We start from the raw sequence: 12,310 nt of genomic DNA, 5'->3' as shown, positions 1-12,310 counted from the left end.
ACAGAATGTTGTGAGGATTAACAAAAAGATAGTGTGATGTAGGACACCACTAGAAAGCTTAAAATAATGTTGCTTGTGACTAGGTTCATTGTTAGAAAAGGAGGCTAAGACAAACTTTCACTTGATCATTTAAAGAAAATGGAACAATGGTTTCAGGGATTTTGAATGGAAAACAATTGGAATTGGCTTTGTTTAACTAAAAGGTTGACAGATTTCATAAAATAACTTGAAATTCAGGATAGCGGCATTAAAGATTCAGAGTTAAAGGACAAAAGTGGAGGGAGAATAGTAGGTTTGTGGGGGCAAGATTATGGTATTTTTAACTTAAGAATGTAAGGGTTAACTGGGACTACATACCAAGATTTGATTGGAGACACCAAAAAGAATATCCTCAAACTACTAAAGACCAACGACATAATTCAACCTGAATATGATCGATGTACCATAACTGTAGTTTGTGATCATAAATCATGAGATTGCCAAAATACCGAAACTACTAACACTCAATAAAACATAAATGAAAAAAATAACAACTTAACAACCTAAAATTAATTAGAAATTGGCCACTATTTCAACTAATATTTGATTGCACTACCTTAAGCAAGCCCCTGTAAAGTTGTCAGTTAGACCAAACACCAAACATGATACAGAGTCACAGCCATATACATCCAAGTGGGGTCAGTTGAGCCCTTTGGAATTTAGAAATAAGAAAATGCGAGTTCAATATTTTGATTAATGTTGAGCAAGCTTGCAATTTCACCAAGGAGAGTGCAGTGAAGTCCCTCCTCAAAAGAGGTACGAGTGACATGGCTTTGGCATCGGTAAGCATTCCACATAGAAGTTTTGAGTAAATTTTAAGAATTAAACAAGTAATAATTACAACGTGACAGTTTTAACATTTAACACAGAGCACACCTACAAAAATATGTGTCATCTCTCACAACCCATACTCTAAGAAGCAAGACACTTCTATGGTTGTGTTAAACGTGTGCATACATTCTTAAAAGTGTGTCTGACACTTCTTGAGTCTGTTTTGCAAACTTCAGAAAGCAACTAGTGCACTCTAACTATATTTTGAAACATTTATAAGATAAATACATAATGTGTTTCTTAACGATCTACAATTTTTTTCATTCTTTATATGCAATTATTACATTAATTTCATCTTGATATTTAGGTTATTGAATATATAGATTTTTAATTTTAATTAGTGTTATGTTGGTATTTTCTTTGCCTTTGAATAAATTATTTCATATATTTGACATATAATAAATTTTTAGGGGGCTGCAGGCATATTTGTCCTTCATTTTTTGATAATCGCCTTGTCTGGGTGTCCATCTCTATGCTGCTTGGCCCATACTTTTACTTTACCTTTAAAAAGATAAAAACTCAAGCCTTTTAAACCCTTGAAAGCAAATGGCGGGGAAAGCAAGATAAATGAGAGGGAGAAAAAAGAAAGGACAAAGGAACATTGATGGATAAATACATTACAAAGTAACCCCACTTAAAAATTATGGCATCACACCACTGGTGAAAAGGGATAGATTTAAGTTGCTCGAAAAAGGAAGCAAAGAACATAAAAGAAGATCTCCATTGAAGTCAGTATGACAAAATAAGAAATATAAATCCCATTAAATGATATGACAATGTTGAAAAGTTTCATTGACAATGGAAATGCATACATGAATTGCTCTTAAATCATCAGAAATTATAAAAGATAACAGAGAGATAGAGAGATCTAACATCTACTCACGCTGAACAAATAATAGCTATGAAGTACTATAAATTAAACCTTTTCTTTGAAAAAAATCGAAACATAGAAGTTGTGGGTGAATATACACTTGGCAATAGACCACAGAATACCTCATCCCATCCGATACCGTATGCCAATGGATTCATTTTCATCCTAATAAAAAGATATGTATATCCAAGCCACGCACAAGCTTCCTTCACATTTGTCACAGTGCCCAAAACCACCTCTGCATTTAAATTATCTCTCAAAGAGCTGATAAACTGCACCACAGGAAAAAGTTAATAAGAACCCAAAAGCAAACTCATTTCTTAAAACTTTCTTAAGGCATCTAATGATGGAGAAAGTCAATTTATAATCAGAACCCATGGGTTATAGAAGCAGATAATCTGACAATGAGAGTTGACTAAAAAATCTGAAAATTGAGAGTAAATCTCATTGCAGTAATTCCAACTTCAAAAAGTAATCACTCTATTTGGTTTCAGTTTTCAGAATTCATTTTTCAGAAAATTCTACTTTTTCGTTTTCTGTATTTTTTTGTTTTCACTAGATTTTTTTAATATTTTAAGCAATTTTTTTAATTTTTAGAGACACCTAACATAAATACACTTAAAAAGTATAATATTTGTGAAAAAAATATTTAAAAAATTCACTAAATATTAAAAAAATATATATATATTACTAAAATTCAGTACATTTTTTGTATTTTTGTATATTTATTCATTTTTTAAAATATTTTTTCACAAATATTTTACTATTTAGATATATTTTTAAAAAATATTTAAAATTAATATCTATACAAAAATTGGTTAAAAAAGGTGTATCTAAAAAAGGTATACAAATATACAAATATACAAATATTAATAAATATATACAAATATACAGATATATTAATAAATATATAAATATACAAATATTTTTTCATAAAATATTTTGTGAAAAAATATTTTAAAAAATTAATAAATATACAAAAATACTAAATAACGTGTATCTAAAAAAGTAAAAAAATTGGTTAAAATTTTAAAAATATTCCTAAAAACAAAAAAAAAAAACGAAAAACAAAAAACTCAATTTCTAGCAAACTGAATTCAAAAAACTAAAACCAAACACACTGAATATAACCACTACACAAGCTTGCCATCTATGCGGATGAAAGTTGTGCCAAGAGTAATCCGGGTCTATGACTTTGGGTCTAACCCCAGGGGGTAAAGAGTAATACACCCCACGGATTAACAAAATGTATCAATAGCTGCGCTTGGTAAGATTTTATACACTTCCACAAGTTATACTACCTAAAATGTCTCTATTCACGAGAGATGCTACTATGTGCACCTCCTATGAAGCACGGATACTCCAAAATAGGCCACGTATGCGTATCGGATACGTATCGGATACGGATACGCGCCCGATACGCGAGGATACGTATCGGATACGGGAAATAGAGTATCCGATTTTTTTTTTTAATTTTTGAATTTCGGATACGTCTCGGATACGGGAGGATACGGTCAGGATACGGGCGTGATACGGTATGGATACGGCGGGGGCAAAAAAATAATTTAAAAAACTTAAAATGGGGCCAAAATGTAAAATATGAAAATTAAATCAAATAAAAAACAAAAACAAAAAAAATTATAATCTAACTTACCTTCTAGGTCGAATTCGAACAGCACCCGCGAAGGAGAGGAGGAGTCCACCGATCTGCCTCTCAGTCGATCTCGAACAGCAGCTCGACGGTCGTCCCTCTCTCTCGATCAGGTTCGTCGATCTCTCTCTCCCTTTCGCTCCCTCTGTTTGTTTGCTTGCATCGATCTCTGTCGATCTGTGTTTCGTCGATCTCTGTATACCATAATCTCGATCTGTTTCGTCCTCTCTCTCGATCGATCTGTTTCGTCCTCTCGATCGATCTGTTTTTTGGTCGATCTGTATCTCGTCGTCTCGTCTCTGTGTTTAATCGAGAGAGAGAGACCATTTTTTGTTTACCCCTGTTTCGTCGTGTCTGTGTTTACATATTTATTTATTTATTTTTTTTTTAATTTTTTTATGTGTAGTTAGTTACTCTGTAAATAAAATCAAATAAATGAAATAAATATATATCCCTCTAAAAAAAAATAAATGAAATAAATGAAATAAATAAATAAATAAACTTATGAATTACTTATAAAACAAATAAATAAATGAAATAAAGTTATTAAAAATTATTCAAATTACTTATAAAACAAATAAATAAATAAACTTTAGGGTTAAAACAAATAAATAAATAAATTATTCAAATAAACACCTAAAGACATGTTAATTTAAATTATTCTAATGTTCTAATCTAGGTATTATAGTTCAGCGTGGCTTGATGAAAATCCCAATCGTGTCCCTCCTCATAGGGATGAAGAAATTTCAAGTATGAGAAACAAGTGCTTCAAGAAATACTTTCCAAATTTAGAGGAGAGAAGGGTTGTAAATGTGGAATATGCCAAGTTTTCAGGAGGTTTGGATATGTTTGGAGATTTTGACTCAAAGATCGATAGAGGAGTATTGGATCCACTTATTTGGTGGTTTACACATGGGTCTCCTGCTCCTATGCTTCAATCTTTAGCATTAAAATTGCTTGGCCAGCCATGTTCCTCATCATGCTGTGAAAGGAATTGGAGCACCTACTCCTTTATTCATTCCATGAAAAGAAACAAAATGACACCACAACGTGCTGAAGATTTGGTTTTTGTGCACAACAATCTTCGTCTCCTATCAAGGAGAAGTCGACAGTACATTGAAGGAGAATCCAAGTTATGGGATGTTGGTGGAGATGCTTTTGATTCATTGGAGGGTGCAGGCTTACTTGAAATTGCAAGTCTTTCTCTTGATGAACCAGATATGGAAGCTGTGATATTTACTGAAGATGAAGGGGAACAAGTTGAACCTATTGATGTTGAAGACTCTTAGTTCATAGGAATCTCTCTTTTTTTATCAAGTTGTCTTTTGTTTTAAGTTTTATTTTTATGTATGTTACATTACTAAAAATGCTTGAAGTTTTATTTTATGTATGTTCTATTACTAAAAATTGTTGAAGTTTTATTTTTGTGTATTCTACATTACTAAAAATTGTGGAAAAAAATATTTTTTATGAACGTATCCCCGCCGTATCCGTATCCTACTTTTTCAAATTTTGCCGTATCGCCGTGTCCGTATCGTGTCGTATCCGTATCCCGTATCCGTATCTGTGCTTCCTAGTGCACCTCTAAAAGGGTGCATATAGTATGCCCTTCATAACACCACCACAAATTTTGTAATAAACCATAAAATAACGTAACTTTTCTCACCACAAAAAGAACACCTTTCACTTTAGGGTGCACATCATAAATTCGCCGCTCATAACTTTTACCACAAATTGATATAACACACCACCCAAAAAAAAAAAAATAACTTTCTTACGATGTGTCCCCTTTTAGGGGTGCACATCATAAATTTCCCATCTATTATATTCCAAACTAGAATTCTAAAACATGCACTTCCAGTTAGTTTGACATTAAACATCTGTAGATATACATATACTTGCATAAATTAATTCCACCAAAAGAAAGAAAAAAGGTTTTAATAGAAGCTCAGAGTATAAAACCATCCTTATAGATACAAAATATAACTACTGACAAGTTGACAACAATAAACACGATTCAAGAAAATAATAATAGATTCTCATGACAAGTAGTTCAACTGTGAAATAAAAACCACAGAAAATCTTTACGATTCATGGTTTGATTTGATTCACAATTCGGTACGAGGCCATTTCGATTCACGATTCGACTCCCGATTTGACAGCTATGCTGACAACAATAAACACGCTTCAAGAAAATAATAATAGATTCTCATGGCAAGTAGCTCAACTGTGAAATAAAAACCACAGAGAATCTTAATATTTAACTAATCCACATCCCAAATTGTTCCACCATGGCATCCATATTTCAACATCTAGTAGGCAGTTAAAGGGAAGCAAACAGATAAGACAGAATGTTGCTACTCCTTTTGGCTATCCAAACTCAAAAGCAGGTAGGAAAAGAAAGCGAAAAAAAACAACACAACGGTACTGCAATTGTGCACCTAATAAGACATTTTAAAGATTTAAAAATCAATTAAATACCAATAGTTACCTGACTTTCAATGGGAAGTTGACACGTCAGTAGTCGTAGATAGTAGGCTAATTTTTCATGACTTGTGATTATAATGCCCTCACCACTTTTGTCAAACTGCGGTCTTCCAGCACGTCCAAAGATCTGTAACACAGGTATCACGAGAATTGCAGAGAGTAGCAAATGTTAAATATCAAAAACTAGCATTCACCAAACTGCAAATAATTTTCAATCCAGAAGAAGACCCCTTCTTACCTGCATAACATCAAGCATCCCCAGGTCTCGCCACCCACCAGCCTTGGGATCATATAGTTGAGTTCCCTGGAGTGACAACATGCAGAAAACAAGATTAGAAAAGATCACAGAAGAAACATAAAAAATACTATGAAAAGTTTATAGATAGTATTTTTTTCTTCCACACAATTGTTGCTTTTTTGATGAGGTTACTAACTTACTATAATTAATTGAATGACATAAGCATTCTATTTGGCCACCTACACCGAAAAAAACACAACCCCCCAAGAATTTTCTCAAAGATACTGCTCTTGAACAACATGTCCCAGAGTGGTGTTACATGGAGGCAGAAGAAACCAACTAAAATTGAAAGAATAATTTCTTGAATGGTGGCTTAAGACTGATGAAATTGACGGCAAGGTAACCTCCAACACTTTTCCTCATTGAGAAAATCACATGCCTGCATCTTTGTGCAGAACAGAATTTTAATGCACCAGCTATGACTTCACTGACAGTGACTTAAACGAAAAACCTTCAACTCCGGGATATTATTGACAATGACTTGTACAGACATTAGTGGTGTAAGCAGAGGGCAAGACATATGCAGTCTTACCCCGTACTAAATTGTAGGAAACTGATCCAGCCTCTTAAGACAGTATTCAAGTAGTCCTGCCCCACTTTTCTTGACTTGTGGCTTTGCTAATATTCAAATATATTGGTTGATCTGATGCCACACCTAATGATGGTCGGACAAGAATAAAGAAAACAGAAAAATTATGCCCAAAAAACACTACAGTCACAAGATAGTGGACAATTTGTAGGGGTACTCTTTTTTTTCTTTCTTTTTTTGCCAAAAAGAAACGGTAAATTTCATAGATAGAAAACAAGTTACATCAAGAGACCACCATCCTTCTGAAGTGAAGAAAACAGCCACCATGGAGGTCTGAGTCCCCAAGAGTATATCCCAGAACCTCTCACAGCAAAGCTTGCCAAACAATGGGCCACTCCATTCAAAGCTTTCCTCACGAAACAAACTTTATTTTAAACAATGAAAAAATAATATTATTAAACTTTATACATGGAAAATGGCCAGCATATAAGGGTTAAGGGTGCATTGCACAAACTATAAAAGATTCTCTAAACTGAACTTGCATTGGATAGAAATAGTACATAAATATATACAGTTTGTTAATTGTCATCTAATTCTACTAACACCACATTTCAAATCTAAGAACCTCAAATTCAATTGTTTAGGCTAATCTAAACCAACTTAGAGCAACAATTATGGGTCTGTCTAACACAAGTAAACAAATGGTGCAAGAACAAAAGTAATGCATATAGCACAAGCAAAATAATTTGAAAACCTCAACAGAAACAAATGACAAAAACATATATAACAACAAAAACCTCAGAAGTAAAACTAAACATGATTATGAAATATCAAAGCAGACCCTATATAAAATTCCCAGATTGATCCTTCTCTTGCAAACAAGCCATGCAACATTGACACCATAAAAGGTATAGGTTCAACCATCAAAATGGGCCAATATTCAATTATTGAACAAACCTTAATCACAACAGTGTGAGCAGGTAGATTTACTCCCCATGCCAAAGTTGCTGTGCAAACAAGTACCTAAAGCAATTATACACAGAGGTTTGAAAAAAGGCATACCCATGAAAATGAAATAACACTAAGCTCAAAGGTGAGAGTACTTACCTTCAAGAGTCCATCGGAAAAAAGGCGTTCAGTCAAACCTCTATCGGCACGTAGCATCCCAGCATGATGGATTCCAATTCCATGTTCAAAGAGTTGAACAAGCTGCTTGTTTCTGGACTTCAAAACATCCCTCTGAAATGCATAAATACGGTTATCCAACAAAAAAAAAAAATTAACTACAGATGGAGTGTGCCAAACAAATGAAGGACACAACATCCTTGCCTTGATCAATTCAAACTGTGGATGTGTATCATTCATAAAGACCTCCAATTCACCATTCTTCTGGGCAAGTTCGACCTGAAATATATATTATACATAATAAATCTGACGGTGGAAGCAAATTATGCATGAAGTTTCCATCTTCCCAACCATACATACAAATATATCTGATATGACGTCATTTTCAAACTACAAATATAACACAGCAAGTTTGTTGATGGAAGCATTTGTAAGACCTTACAACTTTGCAAAATGAAAAGTCAAGATAATGAAACAACAAAGTAGAAGCAGGAACACAATTTGTGAAATTAATAACAGAATCTAAGAGATCCTAGATACATTATTGGCCACGGTTTGGGATTATTATATTCAAAGGAGAAACACACTTCCATCACAAGTTTTACATGGATGAGGAGCTCTAAATGAAGGTTCTTGTTTCACTTTTCTTGTAGCTTCTGTACTACTGAAAAGGATGCTTTTGATTACTTATAAGTTATAAGTGATTTGGCTGCATTTAGCTCCTACAAAAGGTCTCTTAGGTAGCCTCCCCTTGCTTTGATTCCTCCACAAAGTTTCATGGCCAACAAGGTTCAAAAAGTTTCATGGCCTCCGCAAAATCCTCATGAGACATCTCTAAGAACTCATAGAAATCCCGTATGCACTTTAACACCCATTCCAACACAACAACCTGGTCGAAACTAACCCCTCCCAGCCAGTCTTCCTCTAAATTGACCTTTCCTAAAGCTATTATGGTCACCAGAGTGCAATCCAGAGATTCAAGAACCTCCCTTACAATCCCTACCCTAACTGGAGTGCCATCAAAAACCAAACTTGGTTCCCCCACCTCCAGCAAAGCATCTGAAGTGCTGCTCATAGCCATATATCCTGCCTTTGTGAGAAACTCCACTGACTGTGAAACCTCCTAGATAGTGTGACTCATAACTATAGTCTTGGGCTATGAAGCATAGACACGGCAAAATCAGCGCCGTGGCGGTGTCGGACACGGGGACACACCGGGGACACGTACGGGACACGCCATCTGCCGTGTCCCTTTAATTTAATTGTTTTTCTTGTAGGGGACACGCGTGTCCAGATCTGGACACGGCGTGAGACACGGCAAGTAGGAAGAGACAAAGGAGAGAGTGTGAAGGAAGAGAGTGAAGAGAGACAAACTGTCGAAGATCGAAGCTCCATGAATCCAGTCGAAGATCGAAGCTCCAAGCTCCATCAGTCGATCGAACACCCCAGACGATTGCGATCGACCTCCATCCATGACCTCGACCTTGACTCGCCTGTCGATCTCCATCAGTAAGTCTCTCTCTCTCTCTCTCTCGTCCCTCTCTCTGGCCTTCCTTCTCGCTCGCGTCTCTCGCTCTCGCTCTCGCATCGATCGCTCTCTCTTGCTCTCGCGTCGATCGCCCTCTCTCTCCTCTGATCTGATTCGATTCATGTATCTATTACATTTAATGTATCTATTAGGTATATAATATATATATATATATATATATCTGATTCATGTATAATATGTCTATTAGGTATATAATATATATATGTATATATGTATTTATTTAATATTAATAAAAAAACATATCTTATATCTTATATTTTATATAATATATATACATATATTAATAAAAAAAAAGTAGATAAAACAAAATAAAATAAAAAATTAATAGAATCATATTTATTTAAAAATATAATAATTAAATAAAATAATTAACTTGTATTAAAATAAAAATATTTATATAAAAAAAATTTTGCCGTGTCCCCAGCCGTGTCCGTGTCCCCATTTTTTTAAAATTGCCGTGTCCCATGTCCATGTCCGTGTCCGTGTCCCTGTCCGTGTCCGTATCCGTGCTTCATAGGTCTTGGGTCCCCCTCCCCCTCTTTCTTCAACACAATAGCCAGACACCCACTCTGTTCTTCCACACTATCACTATGCCATCAACCTTCTATGTCACCAAGTTCCCTCATTCCCTTCACAACTCCCTCAAAATCCTAGAAAGATTCAAAAGGAAAACCTACCTCATCGCATCCTAGATTTTGTCTCCAAATCAACATTGTGACCGGTAGCTTGGATCTCCCTATTGCAAGCCTCCCACACACAGCATCATGTCAAAGATGATGAAGCACCTTCTTTAGTAGACCAAGAGATGTGAGCTGCAAAGTTTGAGAAAGAAGCAACTAAGATGGCCGTGCTTGCTCCTCAACTAACTTAGACCTTTTCATAAGGTTAGACTGGCCATTTAGACAGTGGCCCAATATATCATCTTTATATCTTAATCCCCCTCAATACTGAGCTACTTCTCCTTTCCCTAAACAAGGCCCTGATGATTATCCGCTCAAGCCTAGCGGCCAAATCTATGGCTTTAGGACCTAACAGAACAACCTCATAAACAATGATAAATTTGGGCCTCCACACAAGCCCACCAGAATTGGGCCTATTCTTGCAATCTACCCACCAACAATAAGCCTAGAACAAGCCTTGGCGTAATTAGAGCGTTAAAACCACACCCCGACCCAAGATACTGCTTGCCCAAGACTGACTCATATCATATCCACCAACTGGCACACCAGTGGCAAACCATACCTTTACCACATTACGAAGACAGTTGGCCTCTGCTGTATTTCAAAATTCAAATCTACAACCACACACCACGAGTGCACCTCTATAGGACCTTAGTGCTTACCATGCACCAAATGCAATTGAGGACCACTTGCCACCATCTCCTCCAATTGCACCGAAGCTGATTCCACTTCGGCAATAGATAAACTGAAATCAACACGAGGACCTAACTTTGCCCACCCTAGTTTTCATAACAAAAACCACCCAACAAGCCCTCACCTTTGCCTCCCCGTTGCCCTTAATATGAACCCACTTATAATGGTGCCTTGCCATCATATATTCCAACAACCAAAACAACACCACAAAGATCTCTAATAACTCTCAAAATCTCGTCATCACACAAATGGGCAAGCAAAATGACGCAACGTGTTAGAATTTCCCATCTTTACCTTCACCTACTCCACTACACACTTCACTTCACCTACCTCCACTTCACCACACACTCCACTTCACCTAACCCACTATCACCTCCACTACACCTACTACCACATTTTCTTCTATATATAGATTGTATAGGAATTGTAATTAATCAATCTTGTAATATATCAAATCAATCAATCAAGATATCAATCAATAATACAGTATTTTTTAACATGGTATCAGAGCAAAGTTAAGAAGCTAGTAATTCTGCTTCACCGGCGGGCGGCAGCCTCACCTTGGCCGCCCGCCGGACTTCTACATACCCATCCAGCTTCATCTCTCTCTCTCTCTCTCTCTCTCTCTGTCTCTGGTATGGCCACACAAGCAAGCCTCCTCCTTCAGACACTTTGCAATCGGATCATGAAACCGACTATGAATTTCCCGATTCTGATTTCTTGTCCACTAATATGTTGGTCAAAATAGGGAGCCTACAACAGGAGAGGCAAATTTCAGTGGATCCAATATCACTAATAGAATCGGCATATCCTCGTTTGGAGTTACCACCACCACCTGTTATTACAACCCCGAAAGTCACTCGTATGCTGGTTCCACCGCCTCTGCTACCTGCAAAAGCCAAGTTCTCGGTTAGCCTTCTGGGTTCAACCACCTCATCACCTCGACTTAACTTCCTAAAGAAGAAATGGAAGAATCCAGTTCAACCATCCTCTCCTTTAGCCTTTGAGCCTCTGTCTCGACAGCACTCGGTGGCACTCACTCGTCTTGCTCACCTACCAGAGAACCACAATTGGAAGACTCGTTCTTGTCATCCCATAACAAACCCTTGAGCTCCTTATGAACAGCAGAGTACAGATTCGAGAGAAGGTAATCAGGCGCATCAGGGCCGTTGAATCCATCATAAATTCCAACGAAAGCCCATCCATGTTTCTCCGAAACAACCACATGGACTCGATCCTCCCCAGCTCTCCCTTGTGCCCATTGAAGATTCTGATTCTCCAGTGAATCATCATCGTCTACACTACCATCACTGCTCAGATTATTCACACTACTGACTGTGAGTTCATTTTGCTTCTCAGACCCAACAATCCAATCCTGTTCTTTCATAGAAATAACGCTTTTAATCGGCGCGACAATGGAGTTTTGCCCTCTAGAAATCGTCTTCGATATCGCTCTCTGTAGAACTCGAATCAACGACCCTTTTCTCGATCTGGATCGAAAAGCAAAACCACCATGAGAGTACCTCCTCTGGAACTGATCTGGACAAAAACCCTCTT

At 36.5% G+C, this 12,310-nt stretch overlaps 1 protein-coding gene across 4 annotated transcripts in view; it reads right to left on the bottom strand.

The window, feature by feature from the left end:
• LOC114310486 (U5 small nuclear ribonucleoprotein helicase) overlaps nucleotides 1-12,310 on the bottom strand; it is a 58,916-nt gene that overhangs the window by 28,220 nt on the left and 18,386 nt on the right. For 2 of the 4 annotated variants that reach the window (XM_028256483.2, XM_028256480.2), the window contains exons 16-21: nucleotides 8,036-8,110; nucleotides 7,814-7,945; nucleotides 7,664-7,729; nucleotides 6,118-6,183; nucleotides 5,884-6,006; nucleotides 1,864-2,013 (exon numbers count right to left, since the gene is read on the bottom strand). In XM_028256483.2, the coding sequence (XP_028112284.2) occupies nucleotides 1,864-2,013; nucleotides 5,884-6,006; nucleotides 6,118-6,183; nucleotides 7,664-7,729; nucleotides 7,814-7,945; nucleotides 8,036-8,110 (612 nt within the window). The remainder of the gene's footprint in view (nucleotides 1-1,863; nucleotides 2,014-5,883; nucleotides 6,007-6,117; nucleotides 6,184-7,663; nucleotides 7,730-7,813; nucleotides 7,946-8,035; nucleotides 8,111-12,310) is intronic. The other 2 variants (XM_082909555.1, XM_028256482.2) reach the window with 2 other exon arrangements.

This window comes from Camellia sinensis, chromosome 15, assembly GCF_055761805.1.
Source record: "Camellia sinensis isolate YWXY chromosome 15, ASM5576180v1, whole genome shotgun sequence".
Classification (NCBI taxonomy): domain Eukaryota; kingdom Viridiplantae; phylum Streptophyta; class Magnoliopsida; order Ericales; family Theaceae; genus Camellia; species Camellia sinensis.
This window is presented reverse-complemented; position numbering and strand designations above follow the sequence as displayed.